The sequence below is a fragment of the Zeus faber genome, assembly GCF_960531495.2.
Source record: "Zeus faber genome assembly, chromosome: 5".
NCBI lineage: Eukaryota > Metazoa > Chordata > Actinopteri > Zeiformes > Zeidae > Zeus > Zeus faber.
In genome coordinates this window covers 13,412,672-13,431,278 of record NC_137192.1, presented here as the reverse complement: position 1 = coordinate 13,431,278, position 18,607 = coordinate 13,412,672, and the positions used below count along the sequence as shown (strand labels likewise).

Below are 18,607 nucleotides of genomic sequence, written 5' to 3'. Positions count from 1 at the left end.
CGTGTGTGGGTATGTCCTTATGTGTGGATGTGAGTGTCTTGTTAGGTGTCTAACTGGTTGTCTATCATGTTATTATGGTCCTCAGTGTGTATGTGTGTCTGTGTGTGTGTGTGTGTGTGTGTGTGTGTGTGTGTGTGTGTGTGTGTGTGTGTGTGTGTGTGTGTGTGTGTGTGTGTGTGTGTGTGTGTTTGTGTTAGAGGTCTAACTGGTGGTCTATCATGTTATTATGGCCCTCAGTGTGTGTGTGTGTGTGTGGGTGTGTTAGAGGTCTAACTGGCGTGTGGTCAATCATCTTCTTCTGGTCCTCAGTGTGTGCGTGTGCGTGTGCGTGTGTGTGTGTGTGTGTGCGTGTGTGTGTGTGTGTGTGTGTGTCTGTGTGTGAGGGCGTGCGTGCGTGTGTGTGTGTGTGTGTTAGAGGTCCAGCTGGTGGTCCATCATGTTGTTATTGTCCTCAGTGTGCGTCAGCAGGTTGCGGCTGATCACCAGCTCCAGACGGTCTCCGGCCTCGGTGATGAGGGGAACCGCCAGGCAGCAGTCGAAGTCCCTGGTACGGACGTGGTTGACCTTTTTTGGGGGACAAAATGAAACCCTTCAAGAAACGTCAAGACATTCAAGCCCGAGGCGTCTTCTCACAAATTGAGGTACGTGTCCATTTGTCCAGAGCAAAACAAGGTATCAGAGTGATTACTCAAAGGGGCAGTTTCACAGACTGGGTTTAATGGAAGTCAGGACTACAATAATCTCTCTCCTCGGTATCTTGTGAAAAAATGAAAGTTGCTTGGCTGATTTGGAATATCGATTATCTCTAATCTATACCATGATAACGGATGCTTCACTTACTGTCTGGAATACATACCATTGCACCAATCACAGTAAACATAAACAATCAACAACAACAACAACAAAACATGGCGGCTGTACTCTGGCGTGGCTGTACCTGCAGGATGCGATCGTAGGGTTTGAGCCCGGCTCGATCGGCCGGTCCGTCCGTCCTGATCATGTTGACGTAAACTCCTTTCTCCAGGAAGCCGTCGGACACGCTGAAGCCGAAATCGTCACTTTCCGGATCCTTCATCACTGTAACCTGCAGGAGGCGAGGGAGCTCGGGTTAGTATGGTCAACGGTTAAATGTTTTGGTTTGGGTTGACTTGACTGGTGGTTTAGTGTGGCACGGTTGAGCACGCATTGCTTTTATTTAGTATTGTTTGGTTTCGTTGAGTTTAGCGTGGCTTGCTTTTGTTCAGTTGGGTTTGGATGGGTTTAATAAGGTTTATTTTATTTCTAGTTTGGTTGGGTTCAGTGTGGATTGGATCGGTTTGCCTGGGAGTCATAAGTAAACCACCTTGTGGAGCTCCAGAGGTGTCGGCGACAGAATCTCCTGCATCTCCTCTTTGATCCTGCGAGACTCCCACGTCCTCTCCGACACCCTGAGAGAGGCCTTGGCTTTGGGCTCCTGGTGCAGAATAGGAGAGCGAGCCTCCTGGCGAAGGAGGTGCCCCTGGAACAGGTGGGCCTCCTGGTGCAGTTGGGCCTCGTGGTGCAGGTGGGCTTCTGGGTGTAAGAGTTCTTGTTTTCAAAACGAGATTGAAAGGCGTGTAGCAGGAACAGTTCCATCAGCATGCAGTGACAAGGAAGACTTCTAGCCTGGCAGCACCTGGAAGCAGGGCTTTAACATGAGCCAAAACACAGTCTTACTTGTGCCCGTGTCTGTAGTGATGGTGCAAGATGTGACAAGATTATGTTCTACAGTTTTCAATCAATCTAGGGCTGTTGTGAAAGTTGCTGAGGTGGCTACACTATATGAGGTGAGAACACTGTGAAAGAGCAAATTCCCTGTGTAACTCTGTATACCCTTCTCTACACCTTGGTTTGGCCAGATGGCTAAAGTAGTTTGGACAGAATTCTGAAGGGAAAAATAGTTAATGTCAATCAGTAATGTTTTATTTAGTAAAACTTGTTCCCTGCAACACCCCCTCCCGTGGCAACCAAATGTGTGCTTTGTCTTGCCCGACCTTGCAGTTGAGCCTCATGGTGCAGTTGAGCCTCATGGTGCAGTTTAGCCTCATGGTGCAGTTGAGCCTCGTGGTGGAGCTGAGCCTCGTGGTGGAGTTGAGCCTCGTGGTGGAGGTGAGCCTCATGGTGGAGGTGGGCCTCATGGTGGAGGTGGGCCTCCTGATGGAGATGGGCCTCTTCATGCAGGTGGGCTCCCTGAAGGAGAAGTGAGTTCCTGCGTAGTGGGCTTATTCTGCCATGGCTCAGTATAGGCTCCGGTGGGGGCTTGCCCACTCCATCTACACCCAAACTGATGGCTGTACCAGTCATAATGGATGCCTGCACGTGCACACACACACACACACACACACACACACACACAACACACACACACACACACACACACACACACACACACACACACACACACACACACACACACACACACACACACACACACACACACACACACACACATGAATATACTGGGTATAGACAGGTATGCTATAGCACTTCACATGTGTTGATAAGTAATGCTAGTGCTAATAGGCTGATGTAAAGTAAATAGGCGCTAACTGACCTCTATCTCTCTGAGAAGTTCAGATTGGCCACAGGTCTCCAGGTCCTCCAGTGCCTGACACCAGAAATTGTCATCCGGGTCCAACAGAACCCCATCTGGCTGCTGCCCACCATACCTAGCGAAACACAATTTATTTTCACAGATTTGCAATTGCTGAAAGCAACGTTAAAGGCTTAAATGTTAAGCCACACTACAGTTTAGTATAGAAAGTTAAAGTTCATTCGATGTTTGATAGGCTCATGCTGTCTGAAGAGCCCGTCCAGGCCGTTACCCCGGGCCTTTGTCCCATTCATCTTCACTGAAGCCAGCATCGCTGAAGGGGTAGTTCTTCCTGCGACCAGGAGGGGGCGTGTTGCTGCGCTGCTTGACGCTGCGCCATTCGTGTGGATGGAGGGCGATGCCTGTTGCCTGTTGACTGTATGTGCCTGCAGGTGGAGATTGTGATATCTTATAAATTAATAACCAGCAGTCCAATACCTTTACAGTTGCTTGTTTGTTCTTCTTATCAGTGTTTATCAAGATGGATTACAATACTGGGAATAATATTATTGGCAGTTTATTGGCAAGGCAATTTTTGTTTTCATGGAGGCTATGGAGGCTATGAATGAGTCTTGCACTGATCTTTGACCTCTAGATAAGTTTCAAAAGCCTACCCTGGCTGCTGTAGCCTGCATCCAGACCTGAACCGTCCCATGATTCCATAGCAGAGTCGACGCTCGGGATGGTGGTGGAGTAAAGCTCCGAAAGCTTGTTGGTCTGCTGGCTGTCCGTCAAATCGTCCTCTTCCGGGTCGCTGAGGTCGTTCTCTGTCGTGTCCTCCCCCTCCAGTGTCTTCCTGTCCTCTGTGTCTAGGAGGGAAACAACTCTAGTTATTGTCGTTCAAAGATAAAACAACACCATAAAGTACGGAACGAAGTTTACAAGTTTCCCAGTCACACACATTTCTGCAAATGATGATTAATTTGTTATTATATATATATATGTCATGACATTTTTAAAGTTTCTCTTGTACCTGTAACATTGATGGCTAGAGCACCACTGCATTTCTGATTGAAAGCATGTTGAAAATACAAGTTAATAATGCAATCTGGTTGCATTGTAAGAGTATTCCTTTATAAAAGCAAAAAAATCTCCACAAATCCCAGGTGGGAATGGTCGCTCGGCACGGCTCTATACAGCAGAGAATTACACAATGTCATTGAGAGGGGGGCTCCCGAATCCACGGCGGTCTGACTCACTGTCCAGCTGCTTCTTGATCTTCAGGGTGACGGTCTCTCCTGCCATCTGCAGGAGGTGGATGGCCTCGCTCAGCGGCTTCCCCTTCAGACTCACGCTGTTGATCGCCAGGATGCGATCCCCGACGTGGATTGCCCCCGTCCTGCAGGAACACGACCAGGGACGTCAGGAAGCACATGAGTGGGTTTGACGGACGCAACATTCTCTATTTGCAAATGGTCGTTAACGTCATGTTGTTGATTAACAGCCTGGAAGTTAGTCTCATTGCTGTTCTCTTCGCTAGAGCTCTGACGAACGAACAAACTTAAAGCAAGTTTGGTGTCTTTGTCAATGACTTTGGACTTTTGGACTTTCTCAATGGGGTGGTAATAAACACCTGCCGTTGCTTTGTTTGTGTTTTAATTTGAACTTCAGGACAGGGCATATCTGTTTATGTGAGACCAGTCAGAAGAACAATTTCTGTCCGGTGCAACTTGGAGATATTGCATCGTCCTGAATCGTATCTGTAGTCGTGGGGAGTGGTTTTGGAGCCATCTGCAGGTCTGGAGAGCCAGCACTGGCAACCGGAAGGGGACGCAGCTGCGAGGGATTGTGGTGAACAGGAGACGCTCTCAAAGCTGCTGAGGTTTCACCTCTCTCCCTCTCTCTCCTGACAGTGAGGCCGGGCTCCCATGGCAGGGCTTTGTGACATGACAACAAAAGGACAAATCTTGACTTGTGGTAAATCAACTCAGTTTCATTTGTAGCTGTGTCCTGGTCCATCTCGCTACGCCGCACATAAAACAGTTCAATAGCTTTCAAGCTTTTTATTACACTGGTTTAAGTTGTGTCAAATCTGATCCCGGTTGGTCATTACTGCATGTGGAATGTGTCACATTAAATGTTTAACGAGTCAAGGTCCAACTGATAGTCACCCTGTGTGGCTGGCTAAAGAAGGAAGATAAGATAAGAGAGATAAGAAGAGTAGAAAATCCCAGAGGGAAATGCAGGGATTCATGGAGACAGTGAGTGGACTTTTACCTTTACCTGTAGTACTAACCTGGATAAGTGGAAGTAAACAAAAACCGAGACACAATCTCTGCTACAGCAGTGTGGATTATGCACTCACCTTCATCACAAGGTGACCCAGGGCTCAATATAAACCCTGGTATGAAATGTACATAAGAGACCTTTATCTCAAGCCCTATCTACAGTCTACTGCACTGATGTAATACTGCTTGTTTCTGGTGTTACTACTTTGATAGGTGTCTTATCTTGTAATGTCATCGCACACACATACATTCTCATGTAGTGACTCATATACACACACACTAGTGACCAATGACTAAATATTTATGGGTATGCAAACTCAGGGATGAATTTACCTTACATTATATTACGTCACTTAGGACGCTTTTGTCCAAAGACACTTACTGTACGATAAGTACATTGGTTCCAGCTGAATATCATATTCTTCATGAGAAAAGCTTCCAATATTAGAGTAACACTGATAAAAACATTTATTTCAGATCCTTAGGAGGTGGTCGAGGTCAAGTAGGACCCCAATGTAACCTTGATAGATCGATTTTCAATTTGAGGCAAATAAAGGCGACCAAATCAGCCATCCTGACACTAGGGGGAGCTTGTTCCAGCATTGCGGTGCCTGGACGAGAAGAGTCGTGACTGGGACGAGTGACTTCTCAGACCTTGTAGGGATGGAGGGGCTGGGTGACCAGCAGTAGTGGAGTTAACAAGCGAGAGTTTGGAATACGACCAGTGATTGAATGTACAGAGTCAGGGTTCATAACACCTTACAGGAGACCACCAGGATGTTAAATTTGATGTGAGCTGAAATAGGTAGCCAGTGACCATCCTGGGAGAGCGGGTTGACATGGGAGAATTTCAACTGGTCGAACATCAGGCGGGTTGCAGCATTCTAGATTAAATCTGATAACTGCAAAGGCCCAGAGCCTGAGCCCTGAGGGACACCAGAGCGCATGGCCTGAACAGAGATCCTCTCCACGTGACCCGGTATGAACGATCGGACAAATAGGATGCAAGCGAGGGGAGTTCAGATTCTGAAATGCCATGTTCAGAGAGCGTGGGGAAGAGGATTTGGTGGTTGACTGTGTTGAATGCTGCAAACAAGTCGAGCAGAATAAGTACAGATTAGAGGAATGAGGGTCTGGGAGTGCGGAGGCCTCGGTTACAGGAAAGAGAGCAGTCTCAGTGGAGAGAGCATCAAACAGTTGTAACTGGTGTTGGAGGAAGATGGGTGGAGGTCAGAAATGAAGAAGGAAGACTTTGTTAGAGCATTGGGTTGGACTGCAAGAGAGGAGAAGCTGGTAGATGTGGAGGTCATTGGGACTCCCAGATTTCGCTCCATTTCCTAACTGTGTTAATCCCTCTGGGGGGAAATTTGTTCTTGACCAATGCCCTGCTGAGGGGTTTCGCATCACCACCCTAAAGTGCATGCCTTTTGGGGCGGGTAAAAGCGGAGCATCCAGAGGAAACCCATGTGATGTTGGGGAGAAGATGCAGACTCCACACAGAAAGGCTCCAGTCGCATTCAGACCCAGAACCTTCTTGCTGTGCGGCAGCAGTCTAACCACTGAGCCACCAAAAAAAGAAACCAGGCCTGTCTTATGTAGACCAGCAGGAGACGACACCTGTTTTAAAATCCCTTCATTGGCTACCTGTGTTTTAGAGAAGAATGCACCAGAATACTCTCATAATAATCTCCCACTCTCCCACGCTTGTTCAGAGGACAGACCGGAGGAGCCATTCAAAGTAAACTCTGAAAATTGTAACTCGTGCTTCATTTCACAGAACCCGGAAAACTGTAATACGTACCTAACACTACTAAACTAGACCCCGAGTACTGCTGCCTGCAGCTATATTTTTATTTTTATATTTGTATTGCCTTTAAAATAATTATTTTATTTTACATTATATATTGTATTAATTTTTATTTATTTTCATTTCTTTATTTATCTTCTGTACGTTTCTTATTTTCTTAATTGCCATATTGTAACCTGTCTATTTTATCTAGAGGACTATAAAGGATGATTTGATTTGATGTGTCCTACATCCACTTGTATTCATAGTACAGACATACACACACACTTACAGCCTGTTGAGTGGGTTTTACTGAACTGCATGAACTGCGGATCGTCTTAACTAATGAATGTGAAGGGTTGTGTCCTACGCTGGGTCTGATGTGTGTTTTTGATTTTTACTTCCCCCCAGCCATAATCTCAGCAAAGTAATGTAAACTCGCTATCACCCTCGATATTAGACAGGGGATAATCCCCAAGCCGCACGTTGGCTTGGGATAAAGCTCCATCACATGTCTGATATTCCTCCACCATGTGTTGTTTCCAGGGGCCCCGGTGAAGGGAGCGCGTCCAAGTTTAGAGGAATTACTGCGAATGTGGAAGTCACAGTCGGACGGCGACAAATCCAAAGCTCGCTGGCAAGCGCACGAACATTCAGGTTCCACAAATGGACAGAGTGGAGTGAGACATTGATTCTGACCAGGGGAGCTGGGCTTTCTGATTTGTAGAGTGGAGTGTGCTTCATTGTATTTTATATTCTACTTAAAATACTCGTTCTTAAGATCTCTGTTGCATTACACCGTTCCAATAGTAATTCAACAAGTTTGCTGCTCCTCATTTGCAGCTATTTATTTATTTGTCAGTATTTTGAAGTGTGTCCAAAACCATAGTAAGCATCAAATAGTGAAAAGTAGTAGAGTGACATACTGCATCTGGTGAATGAGCACAGTATGCAAACTCTGCTCACTACGCTGCAGAAGGAAGGGTCTAATGGGGTCATGTGGGGGCTTTGGTCATCTTTCAGTGGTATTGCATTTAAAACATACAAAATATGTAATGTACATCATAATACACAAATCAGTGTAATAGAGTTCTGATGAAGGACTGTTGCTCATAATGAATTCTGATACGCTTTATTGAGTTTATTGAGTTTTGGTCATCACATTATTGTCATCATTGTTTTATTATTTTTATTATCATTAAATGTTAAAGTTTGTGCACTTTGTATTTAACCACACTTTGCATTTTTTATTATTATTTATTTAATATAATTTGTTTTATTTATTTGTGTATTTTTATCTTTTTTCATTATATTTATTTTATATTAATGTATACTTTATATAACTACTAACTTCTTATGTGTGTGCGTGTGTGTGCACGTGTGTGTGTGTGTGTGTGTGTGTGTGTGTGTGTGTGTGTGTGTGTGTGTGTGTGTGTGTGTGTGTCCACCTCTCAGCCAGCCCCCTCCTCGTCAGGCCAGAGATGGTGATGGGGTCGAACGGCTCCTCGGTGCCAGAGATGGTGATGCCCAGCGGGCCCCCGTAGCGCTTCAGCTCCACCGTGTAGATGATGCTGCCCGACGTCTCCTGCTCGTCTGGGACACAAGCACACACACGTACACACACACACACGCACACACACACACACACACACACACACACACACACACACACACACACACACACACACACACACACACACACACACACACACACACACACACACACACACACACACATACATAGGTATAAATATCATATATCACTCATTAACTCATTAACTCCTTAACATACTTTCACACACACACACACACACACACACACACACACACACACACACACACACACACACACACACTTGCGTGCATGGACACACAAAATATAAATAGACAACAAAAACATAATATACATTAACATACATTCACACACATACGTACACACTCATAATATAAATAGAAATACATAAACATAATTTACACACACAGGTTTACATTTATACACACATTAACATACATTCACACACATTGTATACACACACATACACACACCCACACACACACACACACACAGTTAAATACACACGTAGGCATCATAAATCAAACATCATAAATACAAACATTAACACACACAAAAATACACACACACACACACACACCACATCATTATATCCTTTTCGTTCCACTGTTTGACGGCTTGTGTTCATCTGAAATACTTGTGACAAGTGACACACGCACACACACACACACGCAACTTCCCCACTCGAATTCTCTAAAATAGGTCAGGAGTTAGGGTTGGACTGAAATCAGTTTACATAACAACCAAGTAGAATAGAGTTGAGTCGTCACGTGTGTGAGAGTGTGTGTGTGTGTGTGTGTGTGTGCGTGTGTGTGTATGTGTGTCTGTGTGTGCACGCGTGCTTTGTGGAATTTCAGTCCCTTGTCTGCAGGCTGGTGGAAGGGTAACATTTGCATTAGTGTGTGTGTATGAGTCGTCCCAGGTTTTCCAGTTGCAGACAACATCGTCCTCCTATGGCCAGTCATGGTATAGGACTGGAGCTTGAAAGTGACGCCATGTAAGTCTCACTGTCGCCCTCTAGTGGTCTGTTGCATATAACAGTTTTAAACCACATCCGCTGAAAAAAACGTATATATTTTTTTTCAAAGTAAAAAAATTCCTCCACTTTTGTTCTTTGACTGATAACGGTGCATTATGAAAGACATTTGGAAATACATGTTTACTGTTAAGGATCACCTGGGTCCTCGCTACTCGTTCCAGTACATGTGTGCAGGTTGCAATTCTCCTCATTATTACTTATTTCATGACTTAATTTATGTATTTTATTCTTATTCATCTTCGTTTTTCAGGTTCTTATTCTGCTCTACTATTCAACATGTCAGACTCTGCAAACTGCTGCAGTCTGCGGCTTCAAAACCCTAAATACTGTACAGGTATGTTATTACACAGCGTTGTCCATGTTGTGTGGTCAAAGGAACCCTATGATAAACTGAATTAATTAACATGGGATAAATTAATTATTGGAATGGAATTAATGAATCATCCTGTGTGAGAATAATCTTCCTATTATCTACAGAGCATTTTTTTTTAGAAACACACGCACGCACGGAAGCATACAGTCTCTTATGACTCTTACTTGAACATACAGGTATTGTTGGTCATCTAAAATCCTATAAAGACAAGATTTTGGGATTGTGTCCATCTAAAAATGTGCTAACATTTTTTTTAATCGTGAGAGTAAATCAGGAGGATGCATACGTATATGTATATTCTGTACGTTTGTTTTACAAACATTTTACAACATTTTATTTGACAATTTCTGTTAATTGTTTTTCAGCTATTTGTATATATTTGGGAATTTCATTTATTTTATTGTATTTTTTGTTATTGTCATTTCAGACTTTTGAATGCTATTTGTCTGTAGAAATGTACCAACCCTCACCACGACAAATTCATGGTCCATGTAAACACACCTGGAGGAATGAATTCATTCTGATTCTGATTGAGGTTCTGAAACATTTAAACATTTTAAACAAACAGCATTAAAGCCTTTTTGGATCATTAGGTTATTAAGTGTGTCCTGACGATCCAAATGTCCAACTACTGTTGGCCTGTACGGGTGTGTTGTCCACATAAACCACTTGTATGGTCACACATGCACATGCATGCACACGCACACACACACGCGCACACACACACACACACACACACACACACACACACACACACGCACAACTAGTCAGACAGCTGTATAACCAGTAAGACAGGTGTATAACCAGTCGGACAGGTGTAAATGTAAGTGTTTGCGTGTGCGCGCGCACGCATTTGTGTGTGTGTGTGTGTGTGTGTGTGTGTGTGTGTGTGTGTGTGTGTTCACAGAGTCGGTGGTACCCCGTAGTGGAACCTTCCATGTAAAACTTCCCAAGAAGAGAGGAGTGGAGCTGGGACTCACTATTAGTGGTAGGACACACACACACACACACACACACACACACACACACACACACACACACACACACACACACACACACACACACACACACACACACACACCGGAGTTGTCCTCGTCCTTGCGGATCTTCAGCTTCACCAGCTCCTCACACTGCTGCAGGATCTGCTCGGCATCCTCTCTGGAGCAGCTGTCCAGGCGGATGTTGTCGATGGCCAGGAGCTTGTCTCCGGGTTCTAAAGTACCGGTTCTATGGAGGGAGAGAGAGAGCGGGGGGAGGCTTGGTTATTTATTTACCTACTGATGAGGAAAACATGATAGAGAGGAGGGAGAGATGGATGGATGGATGGATGGATGGTAGATGGAAGATGGTAAAGAAAGTTAGAATAAAAAATAAAAAACCCAGACTTGCGTAGAATAGATTCGAGTATAATAGAGTAGAGAAGCTCAGAATATAATAGAGTTGAATAGAACAACACAAGAGAACAGAATATAATATACTTGAACAGAATTGATTAGAACAGAACAGAGTGGAGTAGACTACAAAAGAACAAAGAATACGAGTCGACCATAATAGAATAGATTAAAACATAGTGGAATATAATAGACAAAAACAGAATTGAAGAGTCGAAAATTAAAGACTAGAGCAGAATATAATAGAATAGAGAAGACTATAACAAACTAGAACAGAACCGATTAGAGTATAATAGACTTGCATAGAACAGAGTATCATATAATAGAATATAAAATAATTACAATAAAATGGACTAGACTAGAATATAATATAATAGAACATAGTAGATTAGAATATAGTAGAACAGAGTAGAGTAGACTAGAAAAGAATACAATAAAACAAAACAGAATAGAATAAAACAGAATAGAATAGAACAGAACGAAATATTACTGAATAGAACAGAGAAGAATAGAAGGCATAAAATAAAACAGAATAGAATAAAATAGAACAGAACTGAACAGAATATAATATAACAGAATAGAATAAAATAGAAAATGATAGAACATAATAGAACAGAATATAATAGAATAGAACACAACACAACAGAATATAACAGAATAGAAAATAATATAATATTATAGAACAGAATGTAATATAATATAGTATAATATAATAATACAGAACAGAATAGAACAGGATCGAACAGAGTAGAATGAAATAGAACACAATAGAACACAATAGAAATGAACAGAACAGAATAGAAAGTCATAGAATATAACAGAATACAACAGAGGTGAATAGAACAGAGTGATGTACCTGTGTGCCATGCTGGCTTTCCTGATGTCAGAGATGATGAGCGGCTCCCCGGATTTCTTACTGGCTGCGAAGAGCGATGACATCACCATCAACAGTTGGCCCAGGTGCATGATGGGTGACGACAGGACTACTTTACAAACTCATCTGTATTACTTATCGTCGCCCCTGGACACCGAGTCACGGTTCTAAACCCACAACTGACGACTGGCCCAGCAGCCGGTTGGAGCTGGTCCAAATTACCTGTCAATTTGGGCAAACAACCCACAAACAGCCATCATACCAGCGGCTGAATTACTCCAGGATTACACATGACACACACCAGCTGTCCTCCAAGCCACAAGTCACTGGCTGAGGCGTCCACTAGAGGGCGACGTGGTGTCGGGATTCAACTTCAGAACAAAGGTCGAAGCTACGCAGTTAGAAAACCTTTAGTCCTTCAGTGTTTAGTGATTAAATACAAAAGGCTGTGTGTGTGTGTGTGTGTGTGTGTGTGTGTGTGTGTGTGTGTGTGTGTGTGTGTGTGTGGGGGGGGGTGTGTTTGTGGGGGGGGGGGTTATTACGCACTAATTTAGCGTTTCATGGCATCCAATTTTCTGCAGCATAAGTCCTGAAGTGCAGAGGGACTTAAGGGGAGGTTAGTGAAGACATCTGACGACTGGTTAAGAAACACGTGTGTGTGTGTGTGTGTGTGTGTGTGTGTGTGTGTGTGTGTGTGTGTGTGTGTGTGTGTGTGTGTGTGTGTGTGTGTGTGTGTTTCCTACCACTAATAGTGAGTCCCAGCTCCACTCCTCTCTTCTTGGGAAGTTTTACATGGAAGGTTCCACTACTGGGTACCACCGACTCTGTGAACACACACACACACACACACACACACACACACACACACACACACACACACACACACACACACAAATGCGTGTGTGTGCGCGCACACGCATACACTTACATATACACGTGTCCGACTGGTTATACTCCTGTCTTACTGGTTATACAGCTGTCTGACTAGTTATGCACCTGTCTGACTGGTTATACACTTGTCTGACTGGTTATACACCTGTCCAAATGGCTATACACCTGTCTGACTGGCTATACACCCACTGACTGGTAATACACATGCCTTACCTGTAAGTCGGGTTATACAGCTGTCCCACTGGTTATTCACCTGTCTAATTAGTTATACACCTGTCTGAGTGGTTATTCGCCTGTCTGACTGTTTATACATCTGTCTTACTGGTTATAACTGTCTACTGATTATACACCTTTCTGACTGGTTACAGTTTACTGTTGCCGCCCGCATCAAGTTCAAGTCTCTGATGCTGGCCTACAGAGTGATTGTTGGGAATGCTCCCGCCTACTTAAATGCTCTTGTAAGAGCACATGTTGCCCCCCGGATGCTGCGCTCGTCAAATGAGCGTCGCCTGGCTCTGCCGGCCGTACAACCACGGCAATCCAGGCTATTCTCATTTGTAGTTCCACGTTGGTGGAACGAACTGCCAAAAATGACCAGAGCAGGGACCTCCCTCTCTGTCTTTATGAAGCACCTGAAGACCCAGCTCTTCAGTGAGTACCTCCTGTCCTAACCTACAATTACTTAGCACTACCTTGCAGTATTTATTGTTACACTAATGTTGTTGTTACACTAATCTCTGTCGCAATGTAGCTTGAATGTTATTCTCCCTTGTAAGTCGCTTTGGATAAAAGCGTCTGCTAAATGACTAAATGTAAATGTAAATGTTATTCACCTGGCTGGCTGGTTATACACCTCTCCAAATGCATATACACCTGTCTTACTGGTTATAATTGTCTACAGGTTATACACCTCTCTGACTGGTTATAAACTTGTCTGACTGGTTATACAGCCGTTCCGGATGGTTATACACCTCTCTCACTGGTTATACATGACTTACTGGTCCCACACCTGTCTTACTGGTCCCACACCTGTCTTACTGGTTATGCACCGGTCTGACTGGTTATACACATGTCTTACTGGTTATCCACCTGTCTGACTGGTTATTCACCTGGCTGGCTGGTTATACACCTCTCCGACTTGATATACACCTGTCTGACTGCTTCTGGGTCGTCAGGTCAGTATTTCCACGCTTCTCCCTCACCTGCCACGTCGAACTCGATCTCCAGCGTCACCTTATTGGTCAGCGCCGCATCCCGCAGCAGCTGATTGGCCTCCTCCAGGGTTCCGTCCTCGGTGGGGATCCCGTTGATGGACAGCAGGCGGTCCCCGACCTGCAGCAGGCCACACCTACAGGGAAGCACAACCCGAGAGGGTTTTAGGAACGAGGCCCGGTGACCAAAAAAGATAGATGGAAGCTGTTCATCAATGTTTACAACTTGTCTGTATCCAGTTCCTAAGGACTCGAGTGACCTTGCCTTTCACAGCCGCGTTCTGAAAGAATTCCAACAATAACTTCCTTTGACTCCACCCCAATGGATGAGAAGATGGAAGAGCCCAACAGGTGGATGCAGGGGAAGTGGAGGGAGTGCAGCAACACAGCAAGCAAGCAGGCAGCAAAGCAGTCAGCACAGCATGTAGGGCAGGAGGGACTGGCTGTTTAAATAGTCCGGCCCATATAAGGGCGTGGAAGCGTGTGGCGCCCTCAAGTTGTCTGACACAACCAGCTCCGCAACCTACGCATCGTTTAAGCATCATTACGAGTGTACAGTACGACTGCAGCATGTAATAAGCGGTACTTCTACCACTTTATACAGTACCACTGTAGTACTTCTACATGCAGTTCTTCTCTATGCAGTACATCTCCATGCAGTTGTTCTACATGCAGTACTTCTACATGCAGTTCTTCTACATGCCGTACTTCTCCATGCAGTTCTTCTACATGCAGTACTTCTATGTGCAGTTATTCTCCATGCAGTACTTCTCCATGCAGTACTTCTCCAGTGTGGATAATTGTCATTCTTGCGCCAAGGGATTGATTTAGTTGCAACGCGTCCAGATCGGAAAGCTGCTTATCGATTTTAACTGTGCTGGGCGAGGGGAGGATACGTAGCTAATTAGTGTTGTTAGCGTGGGCGCTAATGGAAATGAAAGTGTAGCCTTGGGCCACAGACACACACACACACACACACACACACACACACACACACACACACACACACACACACACACACACACACACACACACACACACACACACACACACACACACGCACACGCACATACTGCACTTAGTGGAGCTGTTAACATATGGAGACTATCAATCTGTGCTGCACATAGAAAATCATTACCCTGCACGTGCACACACACACACACATGCATGCACACACGCATGCACGCATGCACACACACACACACTCACACACACACACATACACACACACACATATACACACACACACACGTAAAAATTGCAAACACAAAATCCCCGAAAAAACAAAATGACATCTCACTCATGCACACAAACACACACACACACACACACACACACACACACACACACACACACACACACACACACACACACACACACACACACACACACACACACACACACACACACACACACACACACACACACACACTTATTTAGTAGACCCCACAGCTTTTTAATCCACTGCTTCCATGCATCCAGAACCTTCCCTGGCGGTTACGTGATCAGTCATCCCAGCCCTCCAAATCCGTGCTCCGCTAATCATGCCTGGTCTCATTTGCATACGATTCTACATGTCGACCCTGTTCATCTGCACTCGATTAGTAATGTCTAGCCTCTTCGTACGAACTCAGCTGATCTTGTCAGCCTCTTTGATGTGCACTCTTTTGCTCATCATGCCTACCCCTTTCATCTGCTCTCTGTTGGTCCAGCCTCTTCATGTGCACTCGCTTCATTTTTGTCTGCATCCCAATCTGTCGCCGAATGTCAAGCTGAATTTGCATGTTTGCCTGAACCACCGCCATTACAGTCTATCCTACAATTTAAGTGAGCCGAACCGAGCAAGAACAAGATACCCAGATGGATATTGAGCATCTAACTGTCCCATAAAACCCAAGCAGTTAAAAAAGCACAGAATTAACAAAGATGCAACAAATGTCAAAATGACTTTGCAAAAATTCAATAAGAATACAGTATAAATCGATAATTTTGGATCAATACAAATATTTAAAATGCTTGTGCAATGATGTTTGATGTATTATCTGGCGTTATGCTCATGGGCGTTCCGGTAATATCGTCTTCCTTTTTCCAATTTCCAGGTGAAGATGCACCGTGTAAACAGGAACCAGGAAGCCGGCGGCGTTTCGGTGCCTGATGAACGTTTCACCTGTCGGCTCTCCACTCAATTAGTCATGTCTGTCCTCTTTTTCCTTCCCCACCCTCACCTCTCGGCCGGACTGTCGGGCTCGATGAAGCGGATCAGTGGCGGCGCGGACAGCGTCTCTGTGGCGAAGATCCCGCCCTGCAGCTGGACGCCGAAGCCGTTGAGCGGATCTCCCCTGAGCACCACCTCGCTGGTCTCAACGTGCACGACCTGACCCCCGGGACCCACTGAGCTGGACGCCAGGGACACTGGAGAGGGGTCAGAGGTAATATATACATTCAGTTAACTATCATCCAGATGGGGGTTATTTTGCTGATAATGACCGGCCGGCTGCACGTTAACCATCTTATTACCAAACAAATGAATACTTTGACATAAAATATTGATTTGCGGACAGAAGTAATACATACATCCAGTTAAATAAATGATAATGTGCAGCCAGCCGGTCATTACTGGCAAAATAACACAGGGTGATCAGGTCTTCCATCACTTTGAAAGGTTATTTTGGCAATAATGACCGGCTGGCTGGACAATATCCTGCTGAACACGTGGCCGGTTATTGCCAAATAAATTAATACATTCACATGGAAGAATAAATTTAAAATTGTTTTAGAAATAGTGTACCTAGTTTAAGAGCTTCTGCTAAGAAAGATAGTCCACAGCAAACTGATGAGCCCACATTATGACAAACCTTTTTACTGTTGGTGAAATGAGTGGTGCTGAATGGGATGTTGGGGATTTTGATGACAATGTCCTCCTTCCAGTGTACTTCCATTGTAATTTACATGTAGTGCCACCAGATGGCGCCACGAGCAAGAGTTAGCATTAGCATGTAGGCGCGTGTGACACGAGCGACGTGAAACCAGGAAACGTGCGATGTCCCCCGGTAAGTGGCAGTTAGCCAAAGATATTCTCTAAATATTGGATCAATTGAACAGATTATGTTGCCGATCGCTCGGTCTATTTTGTTTCACCAGTGTTGTCACATCATTGTCCTTTGGCCATATCAGGGTAGTTAGTGTGGTGTAAAAAAACAAACAAAAAAAAAGTTTGTTCGCCTTTGCGATCATACGTGATCATACGATCATGCGTTCCACATTTGGTCTTCCTCGTTTGGAATGCGTTTAGAAGGATGAGCAAAGGGCACGTCCCTAAAAGAGGATGCACCTTGAAGCTACGCTGAGCGTTAATGTTTCTGCGGGTTTGGTGCCAGAACCAGCTCAGAACCCCAGTGATGTGCAACGTGGCAAAGAGAGATATTCCTCCAGGAGCGAACTCAATTCTAAACGATCGCATTAGACGACAAACTGCCCAATTGGAGCAGATAGTTCTGTTTGACTCATTACCGCTCTGCACCAACATTTAGAAAATGAAAAAAGTAATCCCCGCAAATGATTCTAATTAGAATAAAGACTCCAGTGAGGGAAATTACTCTCATCATCTCAACTCTGACTCTTCAGTTGAATCATTTGACTACAACCGCAAATAATACAAATAATAATTTGAAATGTCATAATTATTTGAATAATCATAATTATAGTGATGGTAAAAGCAGCTGAGTCGTTTAGCTACTGTCAGTCAGTCAGACAGACAGGAAACAGGCACAACGACAGACAGACTATCAGTCAGACAGGTCGTCATTCAGACAGTCAGTCAGACAGACAGAAATACAGCGAGACAGTCAGTCAGTCACACAGACAGACAGCTAGACAGTCAGTCAGCCACACAGACAGACGGGCAGACAGACAGGCAGACCGACAGACAGACTGACAGAAAGACAGACAGAAAGACAGCTAGACAGTCAGTCACACAAACAGACAGGCAGACAGACAGACAGACAGACAGGCAGGCAGACAGGCAGTCGGACAGGTAAACAGACAGACGGGTGTGCTTACAGGAGCTCTTGTGCTCTTTCTTGCGTTGCCGCCGTTTGAGCAGCGAGTTGCGCGGGCTCATGGGCACCGTGGTGCGGGGCAGCGTGCTGGAGCTCTGGCTGCTGGGGCCTGACGTGGTGGTGGAGCACGGGGAGAAGCTGGTGGAGACCAGAGCTGGAGAGGGAGGGACCATGTTCGTTTAAAGGAACAGTTTGGATAGAGATCTGTTCCAGCTCCAGGAAGCTCATCCCCATTTTCTACTCCCCCCTCGTGTCGTACGTCGGTCGGTTCCAGCCTTTTCTCCGGACTGGACGCTCCACACTCCATATCAGGGTTCAATGCAAGTTCTGGGGGACAAATCCACAATCTACCACTACGGCACAGCACATTCGCAAAGTCAGACTGCTGCGGCATCATTACCTGAAATGTGGAGGGAGTTCGTGCATTGAACGCAGATTGTGCATTTAGCCCCCAATCACTTGCATTGAACTCCTGATGAGGGAACGGAAAAGGCTGAAACCTGCGTTTGTACTACATGACGTCAAAGTACAAAGCACTGCTGAACTTCAGGGTCTGAGAAGGTCTCCGCCTC

At 44.9% G+C, this 18,607-nt stretch overlaps 1 protein-coding gene across 1 annotated transcript in view; it reads right to left on the bottom strand.

Annotated features, from left to right (window-relative positions):
- Positions 1-411: 411 nt before the first annotated feature.
- The window catches only part of grip2b (glutamate receptor interacting protein 2b), a gene marked incomplete at both ends in the record, with an annotated part of 259,777 nt that continues 241,581 nt past the window's right edge, over positions 412-18,607 (bottom strand). The window contains 15 exons of the mRNA XM_080001545.1: positions 412-564; positions 938-1,084; positions 1,343-1,551; positions 2,121-2,331; positions 2,573-2,687; positions 2,844-2,997; positions 3,226-3,420; positions 3,811-3,950; positions 8,074-8,218; positions 10,692-10,837; positions 11,858-11,921; positions 12,619-12,699; positions 13,969-14,114; positions 16,203-16,389; positions 18,037-18,189. Coding sequence (XP_079857671.1) covers positions 412-564; positions 938-1,084; positions 1,343-1,551; positions 2,121-2,331; positions 2,573-2,687; positions 2,844-2,997; positions 3,226-3,420; positions 3,811-3,950; positions 8,074-8,218; positions 10,692-10,837; positions 11,858-11,921; positions 12,619-12,699; positions 13,969-14,114; positions 16,203-16,389; positions 18,037-18,189 — 2,246 coding nt within the window. The remainder of the gene's footprint in view (positions 565-937; positions 1,085-1,342; positions 1,552-2,120; positions 2,332-2,572; positions 2,688-2,843; positions 2,998-3,225; positions 3,421-3,810; positions 3,951-8,073; positions 8,219-10,691; positions 10,838-11,857; positions 11,922-12,618; positions 12,700-13,968; positions 14,115-16,202; positions 16,390-18,036; positions 18,190-18,607) is intronic.